This window comes from Leptonotus elevatus, chromosome 9 (assembly GCF_054856555.1).
Source record: "Leptonotus elevatus isolate MCC_2025b chromosome 9, RoL_Lele_1.0, whole genome shotgun sequence".
NCBI lineage: Eukaryota > Metazoa > Chordata > Actinopteri > Syngnathiformes > Syngnathidae > Leptonotus > Leptonotus elevatus.
This window is the reverse complement of record NC_141247.1, coordinates 24,947,077-24,968,856: the sequence shown is the minus strand read 5'-3', so window position 1 is coordinate 24,968,856 and position 21,780 is coordinate 24,947,077. Positions and strand designations below refer to the sequence as shown.

General features: G+C 41.9%; 1 protein-coding gene across 1 annotated transcript in view; it reads right to left on the bottom strand.

Moving 5' to 3' along the window:
- kdrl (kinase insert domain receptor like) overlaps window positions 1–19,026 on the bottom strand; it is a 53,962-nt gene extending 34,936 nt beyond the window's left edge. The window contains exons 1-9 of the mRNA XM_086085073.1: window positions 18,515–19,026; window positions 10,642–10,732; window positions 7,707–7,915; window positions 5,900–6,027; window positions 3,259–3,409; window positions 3,026–3,162; window positions 2,779–2,950; window positions 1,545–1,665; window positions 1,299–1,468 (exon numbers count right to left, since the gene is read on the bottom strand). Coding sequence (XP_085941199.1) covers window positions 1,299–1,468; window positions 1,545–1,665; window positions 2,779–2,950; window positions 3,026–3,162; window positions 3,259–3,409; window positions 5,900–6,027; window positions 7,707–7,915; window positions 10,642–10,732; window positions 18,515–18,578 — 1,243 coding nt within the window. The 5' untranslated portion in view covers window positions 18,579–19,026. The remainder of the gene's footprint in view (window positions 1–1,298; window positions 1,469–1,544; window positions 1,666–2,778; window positions 2,951–3,025; window positions 3,163–3,258; window positions 3,410–5,899; window positions 6,028–7,706; window positions 7,916–10,641; window positions 10,733–18,514) is intronic.
- Window positions 19,027–21,780: the final 2,754 nt, after the last annotated feature.

The window sequence follows — 21,780 nt, the reverse complement described above, 5'->3', positions numbered from 1 at the left end:
TGTTGACTACATTTGTGATTATAAAAGCGGCCCAGTTGTGTATGTATTGTACGGTGTGCACATGGTGAGGATGCAAACAAAGGCTGTGAACTCATGGGGGTCTGGAGCGCTCGAGTGTGCAGAACGGAGCCCGGCCCCGTTTGCACACTGCGCCAAGCCCTTTCCAAAGAGGCCCGCTAATCAACAACAGCTGCCGCGCCATCCACGTCAATCTCCCTCTGGAATCAACAAGCACACAAATTCCTCTCATACTGAAAGCTGCTACCTGCCATTCACTCATTTTTCTCATGTGACCAAGTCCAAATACTAGATTACTGAAGTAGTAGAATTGTCACAGAAATGGCCTTTAGTTTGTTATTTATATTCTTGGAAACTTGCACTTTCACCCTAAGACAGTCTCTCAATAAAATGTATACTTTTATGCCGATGTATTTGCAATATACTGTACTGGTAATTATCTTTTGTTACTCATTAGGATCAAATAAAATCTGAAGAAATTGTTAGTTGACATCATGCTCCAGGCCTGACAAAAGAAAGCACCTGCTGCCTATTCTGCTGCTTACAAAACCACTTGAGGGCCCTCTTATGACGACCTAAAGCAGGGGTGTCCAAACTTTACAGAAAAATCCAAAGGTGAAAAGGGCCAGTTCAAAATGTACACGTTAAACGCGCTAAAATCAACCAATCAATCAAGCAATGACAAAAAAAAAAAAGTTTTGTTTTTTTAGTTTCAGGGTGGCACACGGCCCTGCATCCCACTAAAAAATAGAACCGCCCCAGCACACCACTAAGGTAGCAGCTGAACTCCATCTCCACATTCAGAACCAAAACAAGAACAATCTGTAATCAAATTAAGGATCATTCATGTGATCTATCCACAAATTGGACTTTGACACTGAGCAGAATATGCTGCTAAGAAAAACAGTGGGTAGGCCGCAAATGCCCCCTTGGGCCATAGTTTGTGCACCACTGACCTAAAGTGACAGAAATATTGGCATTCAAAAGATCCCTGTCCAGCATGAAGAAGCAAATGGGTTCAATTCATTTCTATGAATCCAGTCGTCAAAAAGGTGAACGTTCTTTTAGCTATCATGGGCTTATTTAGGTTAACACGATGGCTAGGCTAACTAGCTAACTTTGCTAATTAGCTAACATGAAGATCTTTAACTTTTACTGGACACCACTGAATGAAAAAATAATAATAATATATATATATATATATATATATATATATATATATACTTTATAAAAATGTTTTTTATTTACAAGTACAGTGGACATCCCCGTCCCAAGCTTACCTTCGACTTCCAACGTGTAGCTCAGGTTCCGGTACAGCCGATGGGCTTGGTTGCCGAGGCTTATGGTGAAGACCCCCTCGTGCTTCTGCTGCACGTCAGAGATGATTAAGTTGTGACCGGAAATCTTGTAGCAGGTGGAATTCTTTAAAATGGGGACGCCGTCTTTATACCTGCGAGTCAAAGAAATCTAAGCAAGCAAGCAAGCAAGAGGTCTACTTCTTTGACGTGTTTGTGACTACCACTTGCCATGCCAGCGTATCTGGAGGTGGCACAGCGTTGACCTTGGGTTCGAACACAAGCCTCTTTCTGCCCTCCTTGACGACCACTTTTCCCTGGTGCCTATATGAGATGTTGAGGAAGGGGTGCTCTGAAACGAAACATGAATGGCATTAAAACTTGTCGACATAATAAATACAGCGAACCACATCTATATGGCGATTCATCATTGGAACCGCGAATGTATCGCGGATCACATTTTTTTTAATTATTATTTTTGTGGGGTGGGCCGGGTTTTAGCAGTCGTTTGAATGTTTATAAATAATACCTTATGTTAATTTGCGTTAGCTCAACTATGTTTGTTTTTTTCCATTGTATGTTAGCATTAACCTAGCGGACATCGTTTTGTTGCTTGAATAAACTTTTTTTTTTTTTTTATTCTCTTCTGTTTTGTGTGCCAGCTTATCACAGTTTTGCTGTGCCAGTTTACAGTAAACTTCAACTGAGAGTGACGAATATACTGCGTGCGAGTCTTCCTTTCATTTGGTGAAAGTGATGATATGCGACAGTCTATCGTTTCTTGACAGTGAGAATGAGAAGAGGCCCTAAAGAATACTTTTAAAAGTGTATTTTACGAAAGAGTTATGAGAGGCATCAAACTATCTGCGACAATGTATGTGGTCTCTATGAAGGATTTCCACCGGACTTGAACGTATCCTCAGAGATCAAGTTGGATTCAACTTGTTAGAGTAGACAATATTAAGTATTGTACTCTTTGCGTGTTCAATTAACTGAATGGTGAGATCCTGGTGAAGAAGTCCCTTTGCAAAGGTATTATAATTATCAGAAGCTTCTGATGACAAAAACCGATGACACTGAAGCCGTGTTCCATCAGATTGTGTGTCGTCTACTCCGGCACATCATTATTTATTGAAAAGTGGGTGAATACGAAAAGTCTCCTCCCTCAGCAAGTTCCCAGGAATACAAATCAGATTAGAGAAAAACAATACATCAGCCTGTGCCTCCCCTCTTCCGACCGGCAGAGACCGGCCCCAGACTAAAACTCCCTTCAAGATAGCAAATGGAATAAACCCGTTGCCCTTCTTCTGAGAGTGAGACAGATAATACAATTCTATTCATTGAGCCATGCTGCTATAACTAAATCCAAAAACGGCTAAAATATCAATTGAAACTGAAAAACAATGTTAATAACTTAACAAACTGCACGCATGTCAAATCATGCACTGCAGCTGCACATGCTTACCGTAAACGATGACTTTCGCTGTTGCGTTTTTATGCTTGATGGGCGAAATGTCAGCTTTGCAACGATACAAGCCTTTGTCCTCCATCGTGATGTTGGACAAGACTAATGCCTTGCTCATGGTGAACGCAAGAGCGGTGCCATCTTTGGTCTTGTTTGTGAAATGGCGGTTATACTGAAGGTAGAAAAATATCCCATGAGCGCCTTCGTAGCAATCTGGGCTGCAGTTCGAAAACCGCGTCTCACTTACTTTCTTCCTGGGGAAATCCCACGTAAAGCTGATTCTTTCACCAAAGGTGGTCACGCCGGTGCAGTTGAGGAAGAGCGTGTCGCCAACCAACACCCTCACCCGCTCCGGGGTGATGGTCACATTCTCAAGAAAAAGTGCTGTCAAAAGTGGAGAGGAGAAACGTGTGAAACTTGTGAAACGTACTACAAAGTTACTCGTCAGTTCGTGTGGAAAAAAAAAGACAACACACTCACAATGTCTCTTGGGCATGTACGTGGAGCTGAACTCACGACCATTGACGGCGGCGGTGCAGATTAGCATGTCGTACACAGTTTCCGGGCTGTAGGGAATTGTGAAGCCCACCTTTGGGTCCCATTCATTGACAATGGTCTCCGATGAAGACAGCTGTAAATCAAGTCGGCACGACCATTTTCACGGGATGTTAGCATTGAGCTAGCAGACGTTTGTTTGACAAAACCGAATATGACGAAATGGAACATGGTTTGGAGTTCATTCTTTTCTTTCTTCTGTTTGCATGCGTTTCTGCTCCGTATTGTGTGTTGAAGTAGCAGTTGTTTTTAAAATGTTCCTAGCCATGCTAATCTCCGTTAGCCCGTCCGCGATGTTATACAATTTCAGGCTACGTTTATATGAAGACGATCTGAACAGAAGACGTCTACACTTTATATTTCACGTTGGAAAGACTCCTGTGAGCTTTTTAAAGCATCCAGACTGCAGGGGTGCTCAAGTTGGGTCCTCGAGAGCCCCTATCCTGCCTGTTTTCCACGTTTCCCCTTCTGCAGCACAGCTGAATCGAATGATCAGATAATCAGCAAGCTTTTGCAGAAGCCTGATAACGATCCTGATCATGAATCAGGTGTGTTAGTGGAGAGAAACATGGAAAACAGGCTGGATGGGGGGCTCTCGAGGACCCAACTTGAACACCCCTGTGATTCCAGAGCATCTTGAAGGGCCAACGGATGGATATAGTCAGACATCTTTGTTTACTTTCCCTGTATTGGTACATGCATGTGATTTAAACGCATACGCAGATCTGAACGGAGTTTGGAGTTTTGGGCCGCGTGTATGGGAACGCGACATTCTGAAGTCCTTGTAGAAATGGGTGCGTTTAACTATGTTTAAAAGTGTTCAAAGCAAGGTAAAACTATTTAAAGACCGTTTTTTTATATGGTCGCTCTGTATTGCAATTTTTTTTTAACCTATTGTTGCTTATTGGTTCACTGCACAGGATTATATTTTTTGCGTATAGAGACTTCTGCAATCATTTCTGAAATGTAGCACAGCACGTGGTGGATTTGGATGTACAGCACATGCTTGCTGTTGTTGCTTGTTCTTTTTTTTATTTTTTTTTTTTTTTTTAAAGAGCTCAGTATTGTTCATTCGGAAATTTCATCATCATTGCTCTTTTATTATTATTATTATTTATTTTTATTTTTTATTTTATTTTATTTTTTTGTGCGTGCGTGCGTGCGTGCGTGTATTTGTTAGCTCACCAGAAAACCTATTAGAAAAAAATCTCATACCGTTCACCTAAACCGAACACCAGGAGACCCGAGGGGACCAAAGAAAACCAAGGAAGGTGAAATCCAGCACCGACCAGACACCCCCCACCAGAACTCCACCCCAGCCCAAGAAACATCCAGACCAATGTTGTTGCTTGTTCTGATGCCAGAAGTGCGACGACAGAGAAGAATTGTGGGAAAGGGGGGAAGGAAGGAGGCGTCGATCGACCAATGGCGGGAAGGTCGCACCGGCATTATCTGTTCCATCTCTGACAGCTTGTTTGTCCACGAGTGGGCACAAAAGTCACGCAGTCGTAAATCCGTGCCGCAAATAGCGGCGTGATTGGCAAGTTTACAGCTGAACGGACCGAGTTGGACCGAGCAACCAACAAGTTGAGAAGTTCACCGGCGGGATTCTCTTCCCGCGGCATCCGAGGAAAATTGCATGAAAATGAAAAAGTCCTCGGGGTGTAGGTTACCTTGTTGTTTCCCGCGGCTGCATACAGTGCGTACAGGTTTTGTCCTGCATTTCCTGCAAGAACCAAATTTAGCCGCAGATTCTATTCTGAGCAAAAAAAGACTCTTGGAGCACCTTCCTGTTCGTACAGGAAGCAGACAGACCGACTCCCTGAGTTTCCCCTGATGTGTTTCTTAAAAGATTTGGTTTTGTGGGAACCACAAAGTGACAAGCGACGGCGACAATGCTGCCGAGAGTCCAATCTTGGACTCTCAATAAGTTCACAAACGTTGCGGTTCATCTTTTCAGTAACTATTGTTGTTCCCGCCGAGCAGAGCGTCGATATGCCTGTGAAAATTGTTTTTCATGTCGTTTGGATTTGTTATCACGAACGATGTCGTTCAAGTCTCTTTTTTATTTTTTATTTATTTATTTTTTTTTTTTTGGGTCGCACTGAATATGTCAATTAATGGAGCAATAAAATCATTCATATTTGAAACATCCACAAAAGTTGAGTCAAGGCAAGTGGATTGTTGTTGTTTGTTGATGATGTTTCATCCAACAAGATTCTTCAGTCGCAAATTTATTTATTTATTTAGCCAGTCGAGCCCATAATCACATGATGCGTTAGCATTAAACTCACAGACTTGAATTACGTGGTTTGTTGAAACTTTTTTTTTTTTTTTTTTTTTTTACATGACTTGCAATTCTTTTTTTCTTTTTACGTTTCAGTTTTACAGTAAACTGGGAGTGGACAAATCAATCTCATTTTTGAATGATTTTATATGATCGTCTCCCATCTCTCGACAGCAATTGAGAGAGAAAAGGTGCAAAGGAATACTTTAAAAAGTGTGCTTCAGCAAGTTCTTGTGTGCGTGTGCGTGTGCGTATGCGTGTGTGTGTGTGAGGTCTTACATGATTTAGGGTCACAACAGTGCTGGGGGACGAAGTACGGCAAGGAATCACCAGGCTGCTCTCACGTCTGTTGACGAACAGGACGTAAGGTGTGTCGTCGTGGGGCTCCACAAATGGCTGCTCTGGATCTGCGGGGGCAAAAAAGGACGGGAAATTATCGATTTGATGAGATGGTTAAAAAAAAAAAACAACAACGCTTTGTTTTTGCAATATTTTTAAACAGGGTCTCATTGTATGATGTAACAAACAGCCGAAAGACCGAAAAGGCCTTCAGACTAAACAAAGGCACACGAGGCTGCACGACACGTTCAAAAGATTCGTTTGTTTAGTCTCGCTGGTCCAACATCCCGAAGTGATGTTGCTTGCTTATTTGTCCACCAGGCTTTTCGTGCAAATCCAAGGAAAAAACGGTCCGATACCTGATCCAATTGTACTATTTGTGCCGCCTCGCACCATCTCCTTTTGTAACAATGCTTTGAGCGCTAACTTGTTGCATGTGTCGTTTTGGAAGCGAAACGGTAGCTACCAGCAAGAGCAGGAAATCACAATCAGAGACCGCGGCTTCCCTTAGCGATCGCGCGCTCCTTCTCACCAACGCACGCAAAAAAAAAAAAAAAACACAAAAAAAAACTCGACACAATCAAAGACAATATCTCCCAGTTTCTATCTTTGGCCATACAGTGCATGACGTGAAGAGAGACTTTTTAGTAGGGGTGTGCCAAAAAATCAATTCTCATAAGAATCGCGATTCTCATTTAGTAACGATTCAGAATTGATTTAAAATGTATTGTATTAAAAAAATGATTTAAATAAAAACAGACAAGAGAAAGAAAGTATAATTTTTTTTTTTTTATACTTTGTTGCCCTTGTTTGTGTGTGCCTTTATTGGGAGTGCTGTTCATGTTGTACACGATTCGGCCACTTATGGGCAGTGTGGTTCCGTGCGTTCTGATACGCTGTTAAGTTGTAGCCACATTAGAAAGCAGAAGCAAAAAGTCACAATCGAGTTATGCCAGCGTAGGAAGAGCATATGCTGGTTAAGATGCTTTTCTGTAAAGTGTTCTGTATGAATAGCCCTTCTTTTGAGTAGCGCGCTAATTAGCATTAGCGAGTCAGACTGGAATAGATCATGACCATTCTTGGTAAATCTACAAATTGAAGCAGAAATCATTTTGAATCGAAAAACCGGTTCTGAATCGAATCGCAGACCCAAAAATCGGAATTGAATCGTGTGACGGTCAAAGACTTTCGCAAAAGACACCAAGACTTGCACACAAATCTGAAGCTACATTTTCAGCGGAATTGGCTCATTGGAACGTTTAATGAAATTGGAACATGTTCAGAAGTCGTCTTGATTTGAAGTCTTCATCCTTCAGCTATTGAAGCGGACCAAAATGAACTTGCTCTGAAATGAGCTTGGGTAAAACGATAACTCTCAGGATTTCACGTTTGCTTATGACAGCCATTTTCTTTGCCATGAGCTTGTGAAACGCACGCTGACCACTTTACATTTTGTCCTATCGGGCTCTCGACTGGCGTCAGCAGATCCCAATCGCCCTGCGAGAACCTCACACTCCTCTTTCATCGCGGCTCTTACATGACTTTGACAAAAAAACAAACGGGCAAACCCCCCCCACAACAAAGAAAACAATTCAAGAAACGATTCTTATCCGCCGTGCCACAGTTTGGACTTGAATTTCTCACGGTGGAACATTGCCTCCGTTTATTTGACTTGTGGAAATAACGCCAGCGTTGAAAAACATTGGCGGGGCTGCCAACCGCAATTGCCGATTACTGAGAATCTCACCTGTGACGTAGACGTACGTGGACGCGGCGTGCTCGGAGCCCTCCTTGGAGTAGCCGCAACTGTACCCCCCCGTGTGACTTGCGTTCAAGTGCGTGATTGTCAGTTTGCTGCAGTGCGACGCGCGTCTGGAATCGCACTGCTGCACTTTCTTGCTCTCCCGCCGGGAGTCCGCCGACTTCGGAAGGGTCCAGTGCAGCTGGCCGTGGCCCCTGGCGGGGGCACAGAAGCAATTTCATGTCTTTACATATGAGTGGTGGAACAGACGCTGGTAAAAATTTCTCAAATTATAAATTTAAATTTCTTGTCTTGTAACATTCGGATTAAGCTCAGGATTAAATTTTTTGGGGTGCATTTTTGATTGACTTGTTACACCTGCAACAGTGCAACGCAGATCTTAGCCCCCCAAGACCTCCATTGAAAAACATTTGTGGAGATGTCTGGTTTACCCCCCCCCCCCCCTACCCCCCCTACCCCCCCCCCCCCCCGCACTACTGACCCTATTTCAGCCCTTTCTTGTCTATCTTCGCTTTGAACCCAGAAACACGTCAACTCTCTTCGTCCCTTCAAGGTGAATGTCACTCCTTTTGTTAGGTCATCGCACAGTTCTTCCCAAAACCAAAGCCCACTGAGCAGAATTTCCCCGAAAGGACTGGGTAAAGGTGAGGTGGCCCGTTTCTAACATGTTCCTCTTGGGCGTCGCCGACTCACCATCCGATGTATGTGGATTGGATCCACGGACCACAGAATGCGTCGCCGACCAATGCCTAATCTTTTTTTATTTTATTTTTTTTTTTTTCTTAAGAGCTCAGTATTGTTCATTCGGAAATGTCATCATCATTGCTCTTTTTTTTTTTTTTTTTTTTTTTAATATATATATATATATATATATATATATATATATATATATATATATATATATATATATATATATATATATATATATTTTTTTTTTTTTTTGTGTGACCAATGCCTAATCTATCGACCTCAAGATGGATATGTGCGCTTGATAGGGATTTCGATTCCACCCCCCTTCGCCCTCTAGTGGTGAAAAGGTGTATTGCGTTAGACTTACTTGTGTTTTCGCCAGTTTCCAATGAGACTCCTGACGAACACTTACTCGGTGGAGCGTAAGTAACCGTTTGTGTTCAAGTGCATCATTTTCCGTACGCTATAGAGAACCAATAAGTTAAGTCGAATGTTTTGGGGAATTCAAATGTTCGTAAAAATGTCTAAAAACCAGTCATTGAAGACGTTAGCATCCGTTAGCCTCTTATGCTAGCGGACTTCAGTTTGCTAACTAAGCTAACTATGTTAGCCTACCTTGGTTGTGTCTACTCTAATTCTGAACGCATGTTCTCAACAACATAAAAGTGCACTTATTGGTGTGATAATTAATTTTACATTTTACATTACTAATGTGTTATTTTCATTTGTTTCAGTTTTACGATGAAGACATAAAAGCAGCATCTCACATCTGTTAACTTTCTGTCTCGCTGGATTGAGCAGTCACACATCTGGTGAGGACGGAACATTCATTACGGGACATCAATTCTTCTTAAATAAATAACATGATTAAAATTAAAATTAAAAAAACTCTGCAAACATTAAATTTTAAAGAGACAATAACTGGTTAAATGATTTATTTATTAATAAAAATAGCACACTTTAATCACTTAAGTGTTACACAAATATTGACATCAGCCATGTTTTATAATTCTAATTCAATATAAATATAAATTTAAAAAATATTCTGAATTGTCATAAAGTGCAATAAGTCAGGTCTTTCATAAATGTAAGAAAATATTTTTAAATTCCAGTAAACAAAGAAAAATTAAAGAAAACAAAAGCTACAAAAATATTTTGTTAATTTGTGGGGGGGAAAGGATATTAAAATAATCGATTCATGGTTTTATGAATATGCTCGGAAAGGAAAATTTGATATTGAATCGATTATTTGATTATTCGATTTCTTTTTTTTTTAAACCCAGCTCTAACTTGATGTAAACAGTCCACTTGCTGCTGCACCCCAAACGCAAGATCATCCACCCATTTTTGAATAAAGTAACAAGCCGATTTTCATCAAAAATAGAAAACACAGATACGAAAAACGTAAGCAGAAAAAGCAAATCCTCAAGTAAAGTCCAAATACCTGACAGAAGTGAATTCACGATACGGTTACCGCTTAACTGAATACAAGAGCAACTCGTCGAAACAAAGAATTGTCATTCCATGTTGGATTCCTTTAATGCGTTGCAGACGGCGTCTATTTTAAGGAACGGTGCCACAGCTGCCAATAAACTTTCACGCCTTTTAGTTCAGGATGGCAGCGTCGGCATCTCCCCTCTGGGAATTTTGGACCCGGCGACAGCTTTCGCTTGATTTCCAGTCATCTGATAAGGTGAACTTTCACATGGGAACATGTTTCTTTCAAACGACGTGCTCGAGCTCGCGCATTCCTTCCTCGCAAGCGCCCACTTTTAACCTTCTCATTAAAGGCATCCCAGAGGAACATCAAACATGTCTCGCATACCGCGGCAGAATTTTGGGTCAGACAACCTCTCGCCGCTCTCATCCAGTGACAGAAGACCAGAAAAATATAGGACAAGCTGTCCAAGCAAAACGGCCTTATAGGGAAGCGTTGCATTACGTCGATACTGTACATGCTCTTGAACATTCCTTGCAGGCCTGCAAAATGATGGAAGGCTAAAAAAGATACGAGCGGTCCCAGCAGCCCTGAAGACTGATAAATGTTGGACCGCCATCAAATGTTCCAGTGTCATTGAAGCTATTTGCCCTTAGTCATTTCCCCGGGGCCTTTTTTTGTCGTAAAAGCAGTCTTAAAAAAAAAAAAAAAAAAAAGGCAATTTAAATTTCAATTGTCTGGTCACTGACACAAGACTGATATTATATTTTGCCACATTTTCTTGGCACTTACCTGCACATGAGATGAAGCGGGTCCCCCCGGTGAAGAATGATGGGATTGTCAGAAGGCCACATTTTCGGCGAGCGATCTTCCGCCAAGTAGCCTGGACAACACACACGTAGACACCGTCATCTATTTAGCTTTCCATTTGCAGGTCCATTCCTCAAAAATGTCTCTAATTCTGCGATGGTGAGCACATGTCAAAAAGGTCAATTATCGGCACCGATAATCGGCCTGACCGATAATCGGTCTATCCCTTTTTTTTTTTTTTTCTTTTTTTTTTTTTTCTATTAAAGAGCTCAGTATTGTTCATTCGGAAATGTCATCATCATTGCTCTTTATTTTTTTATTTATTTATTTATTTATTTATTTATTTTTTTGTGCGTGCGTGCGTGTATTTGTTAGCTCACCAAAAAAACCTATTAGAAAAAATCTCATACCGTTCACCTAAACCGAACACCGCCGTCAGGAGACCCGAGGAAGGACCAAAGAAAACCAAGGAAGGTGAAATCCAGCACCGACCAGGCACCACCCACCAGAACTCCTCCCCAACCCAAGAAACATCCAGACCCCGACAAATCCAAAAAACATCAAATCAGGGAGGCCTCAAGAGACCGAAGGAGAGACCGAGAAAAGGAAGGACTCTCCCTAACGTCTATTGCCCACTTGCAGTTATTTTATAAAGTGTACAGTGCCTCGTGTACACCACACACGATAAGAACAGTACAGACGAAGACCCTTTTTTTTTTTTTTTTTTTTGCTATGCGTGAGGCCTGCGACATTTTAAAAATGCTTGCGTCTCAAGCCCTCTTCAGGAAACATCGCGATCCTTCCCTTAATGTCCACGAGGTGTCACAGAGCTCCACATCAATTTTTGCCTCGCTTTCACCGAGACTTCCACTTGACAAAAAACAACTTTGTTGAGTCAACTATCGCCATGCGAGAGCCGTTAGCCGTAGCCTTGGATGAAGAATGAACACAGTTACGCAATAGGGCGGATCATGCTCCGACCCACGAGTAAGCGGATCGGCGCGCGCGCACGCAAACACCTGCAGCTACAACAGCAGACGCGCATTTGCCTCGAGTTTGGACTCTTATTCGCAACAGCTGTCAAGGCTGGAAAAACTGCTGACTGTGCCAAAAGCTGGTAGTACAAGTCGGCAGTGGTTTCCCTTCAAAATGCTCCCAACATCATTGTTTTATTGTCCGAGGCCACGCGGAGGAAAAGGGAACGTGCGCTATCATCTGCGGGGATGCAAGACACAAATCACGGTTTGTGGCCTTCGCAAACAATGACAGAATCTACTTTTCACTAGTTCATAAAAATCTTCTGTTGACTGCTTCTTGTGACAAAACCCAAAAACGTGTCGCCCTTCACATCTGCATATTCAAGAATGGCAGGAAATGACAACTTTTGTAGAAACAATAATTGGGTCCTGGGAGCACATTTCCAAACCACATCTGGCTCCGGCTCCGCGTAGAATGCGACACATGTAAAGAATGAGAACCTCTGCTTGCGTACGTAACCAAACCAAAAAAAGAAACTTGACCTTGAATTGCACTCGCTCATTTTCATAAAACGGGCCAATTGCCAAGCGATCCTCCAAAAGTAACTGGCTACAGATGGATGAATCAGCAAGGGGGGGGGGGGGGGGGTGGGGGGGCCCTTGGGAGCGTGCTCAAGCAAAGAAAGAAAACAGCCCGCGCTTGCTTCTCAACGGCCAACTCACAACCTGCGCCGGCCGGACGGACGGACGGACGGCCGGCACTGACCTCCGCCAAGGGGGCAGACACCCTTCGCCCCCCCCCCCCCCCCCCGCAACAGCTGCGTGCCCCACGCTCCTCTGACGGAAGAAAATGCCAGAAATTGCGCTTATCGGCTTGGATCAAAGAGTCCTGAGGCTGGTTCTCATTAGGAGCCATTTAGGGAAGAGGACAAGGCACGCAAACAACAAAAAGCGCAGAAGGGCAACGAAAGAGAGACGCATGACCTCTGCTTCACTTTCTCTCTGTACTGCAGATGGCAGATGAACAGCTTTCAGTGAAGTTCATTCATTAAACCCAAGTTTACGATGTGGGCTTAAAATTCATTTTAAAAAAGGCAATTAACGCCGAAAAAAATTGAATTTCGAATCGCTACTGCCCCCTGTGGCCAGAAAATGAAACTGCATTTTCCTTTCTTCAAGTGAATGAGTTAATACAAAATGTTAAGGAATATGAACAGGAAAAATGCGCCTGCTGTGTATAACGTTGACTGATAACCAACCCCAAAGGGAATGTGGCGTGGAGTGACAACTGATCCCATTTGCTAATAGGCTAAAAACGGTAGCCAATAACGGCTAGGTAGCTAGCTTGAAACCATCTTTTCCCTCACACTTTTTAAGGATAGCGATTGTTTTCTTCTCCAAAAGCCTCAAAGAAAAAACACAATTTAGCTGAATATTTACAATTTGACATGAAAAACAAAAAGTCTTACTCCAGAGAAGATTACAGTACATAGGTGAGCTCTCATCCCAATTCCGTCCATTTTTATACCACAAATTTAAGAAAACACACCTTCGAGTGACATGTGACACCGAACGCTGTTTTGCCCGCGTATACATCATCTACGATTGACTAAAACGACTTGATATATTTTCATGGGACGAGACAGAAAATACATTTACTGTCCTCTCAGAATAACTCAAAATACATCTAAAGCAACAAATGTGACTTGACCCATAAGTGAAAATGTCCAAATTGAGCCTAAAGTGTCAATTATTTGCTCCGAATTCATTTCCCACCAACACTTTAAGACACACTGGGGACTATTTTATAGATTCCTCATGGCTCGGGTGCAATTGAAATGAAAATCAATGTCCAATAGAGATTAGTGCTAAACCTGAAAGTGAGAGCTTGTGTGCACTTCATCAGTTGACCCTTCTCAGGTTCGGGTTAATTGTCGTGTTGGTCCAGTTATATTACCGTTTTTTTTTAAATGAGAGACTCCACACATATATCACATATCTCCACTCCCACACAATTGTGAGTCTCTCGTAACCCCCGAAACCAGAAGTATGGGCGTAGTACCAAGATTGACCTATGATAGGCAGCATAGCACCACGGGGCACCAAAAAAATACAAATGAGTAGTCATAGAAAGAGAAATTGAAGCAGTTGGGTGAATTTAGCACCATCTTGGAATCTTGGCTTGGCGCAACTTGCTGTCGACCGCACACGTCAGGATTTTTGCCATTGTAAGTAGACAATTTCATTTTTTGCTAGCAGGAAGTAACAGGATCCAAATGAGAGTTGAAAGCATCACACAAACTGGCTGCGTTTGATCTTGCACCGGCAAATATACCCCAAAAGGGTTTTTGTTGAGATCACTTTCCTTCAACAAAATCAAAATGAAGGTGATGAGGGTGAGGAGGCTGCATCGAACCTCGCTTTGAAAACCCTAATATGGAACCCTGACCCTAGTTTAAAACACTCATTTGAAACCCTAATCTTAGTTAAAACCATACTTTGAAACCATAATCCTAGTTTGAGACCCTAACCCTCGTTTCAATATTTGGTTTTATCCGATTCAGTCCTTTTTAAGTTGGATCTTTTTCCCAAAGAGGCAAAGTCGGTGCGTCAGAGGGGATCGCGAGCTGAGTTGCCTCCAGTAAAAGCCGTTATTGCTCCCAATGAGACGTCTATCGCTGTCCAGGGAAACGCAAAAGAATAGAGACTTCCCGTCACTCCTTTTACACGCCGCCTCCAACGGCGGCATCAAGGTGAATGGAACAATGCGGCCCCGATGACGCTTTTGTTCGGGGCAGGCCGCTCATTTTCCAAGCGCGGGCACAGAAAAGGGGGGAGCCGGTGACATTTATTAACAAAAGATGGAAGAGTCATTAAGAGTTAGTGAAGAAATGGTGACCCTGATGCTTTGGAGAAGGAACGGGTAGCAAAATGGCAGCACGTATCCTGTCTCAGCGTGACTCACCTTCATCTTTTGGAAGCCTAACTTGTGATACAATAAAAAGTCCCTTGAAAGTTAAAATAATGACATCTTATCAATTTGACACCACAAAAAAAAAGAGTGTTGTTGAAAAAATATTTTAAAAAAAGACGGGCATGTTGTCATTTTTGTGCCAGGACAAATCGAGTCGACTGTGTTTGGGGAAAAAGTCGACGAGATTTTAGATACGCAAAAACCAGGTCTAACTTGTGGCGCAGGTCGTGTTGGATGTCATTGTATTTCATTCATAATATCACAAAAGCATGGAAAAAATCTCTTTCAATTAGTGTTGACATAAATTATTTCAAGAAATATTTTACTTCATAGTTCTGTTTTGTTTGCGGGTTTATCTTCAATGTATTTGGAAAAACAACTTTCTGCATTCGCATTACAGGATCTATAACAGACAAGTTTGATCGCTACGCTTTCAGAAGACGCGCCACCACAATCTGCGTTTGATATTTTGCATCGGCTATAAAACAAAAACAAAAGTCCCAACAGTTTATAAAAAGAACTCACACAGCCTGACAAAGCGAGGAGCTTTTTTTTTTTTTTACGACGTGGCGGTACAGCAGGTTCCGGCCCAAAATTTTGTCTCAAGACAAGCAGTAAGAAAATAAGAGGTCAATCCTCAAGTTTGAGCATCGGGACGCCATCTCAGATCAGCTGCCAAAACCGCTCAATCGATGCAAGCCCGCGTGTGTGTTGAATTTATTCCTCTGAAATGTTCCCACTTTGCCAGCGGCAAAGGTTAAGACAACAGTTAGAGAGAGACGTTTTATTAGCTCGAAACTAGTCTTGGGAGAATTGGAGGCAAAAAAAAAAAAGAGAAACATCTGGGGGTCGCGAAGGGTGTCCAAAAGAAGTTGGAGAAAGCCAACAACCAGGAATCTGTTGGGTGAAGCTTTTAAAGAGAAACTGGAAGGATTCTGCTTCCGTCGGACTTAAATCACGACTGACCGGCGCACAGAAAGAAGCTCCTTGAAATTAAAATCTCATGCAGGATTTATGAAGAATATTTTGCAGGTCATTGAATCGGTGGAGGCTGGCTGGCGTCTGCGGATCTCGCTCGGCTTCGTCTGTCCTTCCTTCCTTTTCTCGGTCTCTCCTTCGGTCTCTTGAGGCCTCCCTGATTTTATGTTTTTTTGGATTTGTCGGGGTCTGGATGTTTCTTGGGTTGGGGAGGAGTTCTGGTGGGTGGTGTCTGGTCGGTGCTGGATTTCACCTTCCTTGGTTTTCTTTGGTCCTTCCTCGGGTCTCCTGACGGCGGTGTTCGGTTTAGGTGAACGGTATGAGATTTTTTCTAATAGGTTTTTTTGGTGAGCTAACAAATACACGCACGCACGCACATACACATACTCACCCACACACACACACACAAAAATAAATAAATTAATTAATTAATTAATTTAAAAAAAATAATAAAGAGCAATGATGATGACATTTCCGAATGAACAATACTGAGCTCTTTATAGAAGGAAAAAAATAATAATAATAATATATATATATATATATTTTGCAGGCCGAGTATGCAGCGGACGCCTCGATCATCCCGTAAGAAGAGAAGCGGGAGAGCAATTTGGATCGTTCAACTTCACAGCTTGTGGAATCGACTTGATCTAAGCCAGGAGAGTGTCTTGAGTTGTGGTTGTTTTTTCTTGTTTTGTTATATTTGCCGGCGAGCAATGAAGAACTGTATCGGACTTGGATGACCTCTCATTACTCCCATTTTTCCACTCCGGCATCTCAAGTGCCCGAGCGAGGAGAAAATCAAAAACGCAAGCCAGACGCAACATAGAAAGTCCGATTCTCACATTTTTAGAGCAAAATATTTGAGTGATAAAAAAAAGAGAGAGAGAGATTCAGTTACAAACAATAGTAAACTGTATCACAGATTTTTAAGCAATCATGTTTAAGGTGTTTTAACAGCCCGCCTTCACTCTAGTAGCAAGTAGATGCAGACAGTGTAATAAAAAGGAGAAGAAGCAGAAAAGGTCCCCAACTATCACTTTATTCTCAGAATTCTCACTTTAAAGTCCGATATTCTGACAATAAAGTTGGAATTCTCAGAAAGTCCGACTTTAAAGTGAGAATCCTGCCAAACTTTTTTTTTGTCTCTTCACTGGCCCCAATCCTCTTCCGTGCTTTACTAATTTTGCAATTTTTCTTTGTAAATTGCTGATGTCATTTTCAGTCGACAGCAAGTGACAAAATGCCTTTTTAAAGGTGTGCATAAAAAATAATGGTTATCAAATTAATTAAAAACATAATTGAAACAGAAAATTGCAAAATGAGTCAAGTATTCTACTTTGATAAAATGCTATTTTCCAACTTTTTCCCCCCAACCTTTTGACGTGGGCCACATTTTTGAATGTATGATTAGAAAGCGCAGCAGGCCACAAAAGTCCCCCCCCGGGGCCAACTTGGCCTAATGGAAGCAAAAATATCAAGACGCATCAGCATCACTGCCGGTGCGGTTGCACTCAATCCGCTCCTTCACTAATTGCTCTAACAGTCGGCGGCTCCTCCTGTGCAAAAAAAAACAAAACAATGCTCCGCTTCCCTCTCGGCTGTTGCCAGTCACGGCTTGTGAGTCGCTTCCAGGTTCCAGGATGAATTCCTTGCTCAGGTACATGTCACACACACACATCCGTGACCTTCAGCCCCCAACGTCCGCTTCCTCCTTTGTGTCTTTCCCACGCCTTTTGTGTGTGGACATGAAGGAAATGTCCTCCGAACAACAGCGTTCCGTAAGGTGTGAGCGGGAACACCGTTTCCTTTTGTTTGGTAAACGCCGCGCGTGTATCTCACTGGGCCCTAAATGGTGGAAGGACATCCACCTTTTTTGGGACACCGTGTCTTATCATTGCTGGCATTGTCCTAAGAAGAGAGACAATGACATGGCGTGCAAAGGAGCCCGTGGAGAAGAAACATATTGTACGTTATCTGGAGTTGAATCCTCTTGATAACAATTGCTGGAACAAACATGTCCATGTTGTGAAGAATGTGCTGATTTCAAATGTCTTCAAAAAACAAGCGGGGGCCACAATCAATCAATCAATCAATCAATCAATCAATCAATACTGCGCTCAGCACAAATACAAGAAAAAAGATGACACCTAGCTGAGTGTCGCAATGCATTAATTTAATCAGCACACATCACAATGGGACAGGGCTCCCTCTAGTGGATTGGCAAAGAAGTGAAAAGCCAAGGACACTTGCGTTGGACTTTCGCTTGGAAATGTCGTCGAAACCACACAAATCCGAAGAAGATCACAAACAAGACATAGTGTAAAATGTCGCTGGGGAAAAAAATGAAGGAGGCCAAAGCGAGAGATGACACAAAAGGAAATGAAGACGACTCTGCTTATAACATAAGAAACAAAGGCTTTAAGATGAACGTTTGAGTTTCTTTACATCTCACTGAAGATTTGAATGGATCATTTTCACGTGGTTTTATTTACTATGTGTGTGTGTGTGTTTTTTTTTATGTACAATCTTAAAAAGAAGAAAAAAAGCTTCTTCATAGTATCCATTTGGCCTTCAGGCAAAACAATTGTACTTCTAAAAGCTACCCAAAATACATTTTCCTATATGCATACAAGCCAAAGAACCACTTTTAGATACTTTCCAACATCCATGGGTGCTAATTAAAACGTACAAATAAATAAATAATAATAAATAAAGTTTTTGGGTGCTAAAGAACCCTTTTACCCAAAAGCAGTTCCGCACTTTGTACTGTACCGGTACTATTGTAGAACTTTTATTTATTTATTTATTTTTTAGCATGAATGGTGGAATAGTTCATGAGCAAATCTTCATATGACTTCAGATTAATAATAATAATAATTTAATAATAATAAAACGTTTTTTTTTTTTTTTTAAAGACTGTTCTTACCACTCGTGAGGGACGACCAATTCAAGATGATTGCCAGCTTGACGCAGGCACACAGCACCGTCATCCTTTTCAAAAAAAAAAGCGTCAACAAAGTCCCCCCCCCCAAAAAAAATGGAAAGTAATAGTCCCTGGTAGTAGATGATGAGTTTCTGAATTCCGCACGTGTCGCAAAAAAAGTTCCCCTCAACCGGAGACCTTGCGAATATGACGAGCGCCTAAAAAAGAAGCCTCAGGTGGATGCGCGTCAGGAAGCCGCGGTTCTCCCCGCTGCCATGACGCGTTCTGCCGGTGGGGGGGGGGGTGGGGGGAAGCTCTCCTCGCTCTCACTCGCGCTCTTCTGGTTCCGTATCCTCCGGGCAGGTGCTCCCTCCCGGGACCGACAGACAGATGAATGAATTCAAGAGAGGATGCGGGGCTCGAATTGGAGATTTCTTCTTTTTTTTCTTTTTTTTTTGTATGGAGTGTGGCGTGCAAAAAAAAAGGAGCAAGATGAACCATGCAGGGACGACGACCTCTCGGTGCCTGTGTGTGCACAATGAGCAGCCCGCGCGTCAGGCACCTTTTTATTGGGGGGGGGGGGGGGGTGGAACGGAGGAAGCGCGCGACGTCACTTTGGAGGGAGGGGGCGGGGGGGGGGCATTCCTCTACTGATTTGCCTCCGAGCTTCACACACAAGCAGGGGTGGGACGAGGAGGGGGGTGATGGAGATGTATGCCGATCCTCTTTCGGCAGCATCTGGTGGGAATATGACAAAGTTTGAAGACCCCATTCCGAGTTGAGACTTGTTTCTAAACACGTTCGATATGTTTGGAGATCATTTCTGAGAGCACGTGCCCCTCCCCCACTGCATAAGCGCCTTGCTGCCAACATCAGTGGCTTGGCCATTTTCGAGTGCCTCATTGTTGGCCATGAGTGTGTGCATGTCATGCAGAGAAAGTGGAAGAGCAAGGTTTTTTTTTTTTTTAAAGTCAGATGTGGTAGTTTTATTCATTTAATTGTATTAGTTATTTATTTTTACCACTTTTGGCATAAGTCGCATACAACAACATGTAAACAACAACAAATTACAGGAGTAAATCACGATGTCTAATTTGAGTTTTTCTTCTACCCAGTAAATTATGTGTAATAAATTTGACTCTATTTAGAGTGGGAAAGAATAGACTCAGTTTTAGAGTAATATTTACACTCTGATGAGAGTAAAATAAAGAATTGAAAAATAAATAAATAAAAGTCACTGAAGGGTTTAGGAACGAACTTACGACCTTCATGTTGGAAGACAGCCGATCTACTCCCCGAGCCACGCAGCTCCTGCTATGTATTAGTATATCGCACGTGTCAGCTGGAATCTGGAAAAAAATGCTGTTTTTGTTCTCCTCTTGGAGATAAGATAACAGAAGGACAGGCATAACTGAGGTGGTAGTGTGGCTGTCTACCAAGCTGAAGGTCGTGAGTTTGTTCCTCAACCCTTGTGTGACTTTTATTTTTGTTTTTTTGGGGTACATTTTCCACTTCTCAATATTTTGTTTGCAATTCTGCTATGTGGATCATATTCTATCAAATAAACAGAATTGTTCCACAGCGGTTGTTGTGCAGCACACCAGCGACTTTTTTTTTTTCAAACTTTCAAACTTAGGTTCCAGCTGTTTTGTTGCGTTTCGTGACTTCGGCCAGGAAGGATTTCCCTGCTATTTGTTAGTTGGTGGAAAGAGGATTAGGCTAAAATGATTGGACCATAAAACTTTGTGAATTGGTGGGTGCTTGGGCCAACTTATTCAAAAGGAATTTCCCCCCACTTTGGTTAACAGTTGACATTTCATACAGTCCACTCTTTCTCACTTAATGATACTTGTCACAATATTATCAAAAAAATAAATATTCATATAAAAATATTTGTACCGCTTTACTTGTCACCAGTGGTTTATTAATAATACGAATAGCACTTATAGTGTTATTGTACTTTATAATAGCATACAGTCATGACCTAATTCTTCTGAGTGGAAAGAATTAAAGAATTGAACACAATGTTTACAGTTTGTGCCACATTTTTTTTCTTTCATTCAGTGGATATGGTCTTGCTCCTTGTGTGCCTGCTTTGGCCACCTGGGGGCAGTATAATTCAGGCATGATAAACAAAGAAGAGTTTCACAACTGACTCAGTAAGATGCCGTTGTTGGAAGGGAAAAAAAAGAAATATTGGTCACTTTTTGCGTGAGATTTAAAAAAACAAACACATGCCTATGATATGTCTTCACGACTTGTGTTCAGATATCGATTACTTAAAGCCAATTGATAAGGAGAACATGACTACATAATGTACATATGATAACACTTTAAATCTTGAATCGCCTTTATTTTTTCAGCATGTTGTTTTAAGTGACCTTTGTGCGGCATTCTCTGATCAAATCAAACGCTTCCTTGCCAGGTTAAAGATAGCAGCACTTACAAATTCTTGTCTTAAGAGGAAATTCAATATCAATCATGCACTTCACTGTTCCACGGAATTATTTACGTTTTTTTTTTTTTTTTTTAACTTAAGGAACAGGACGCAGTGCTTTTTATATCAATGTAAATAATCTCCCTTTTGTCCAGCACTGCCCCCCTCAATGTGTGGATGTGCTGCAGACAGTTTTCTTTTAATACTTGGCTGCGGGTCGGTCACAGTAGCATGCCGGCACTGTAAATAGGAACATCCTGCCCTCACCTTTCCGCCCAAATCAGCACTCCGCATTCCCTGTAGCACAAAAACATGAATGTCATAATACGTTAACATCTGGAATTGTGTTCATTTACATGAGATAATTACTCACATCAGGTGTATTTAAAGATTCAAGACCTCAGTTGGGGCATAAGGTGAGGCACACACTTACACACTTCGAGACAATTTTTCAAACAGTCCGTGGTTTGGCTCAACTCTGTGTTGATCACACACACTCGAATTTGCAATAATGAATCTTAGTTTAACATTTGCAAACGTCAGCCCTGACCGCTTTCCAAGCAGATTAAGGTTGAAAAAAATATCAATTTTAACACCGCGTCACACCACATGCTAATCGCTCAGGATAATCTTTTAGATGCACCAGACAATTAGGAATTAGGAATTAGGCCTATATTAAATTTAAATTAGATTCAAGACCTTTATTGTGACGTCACAAACGTATAAACAGACCTTAAAAAACATGCACACGTTTGTTTTTTAAACTTGGCAGACAGGCAAAGCAATTTGTAGATAAAAGTAAGTAACACAAATCGATTTAATGTACTGTAAG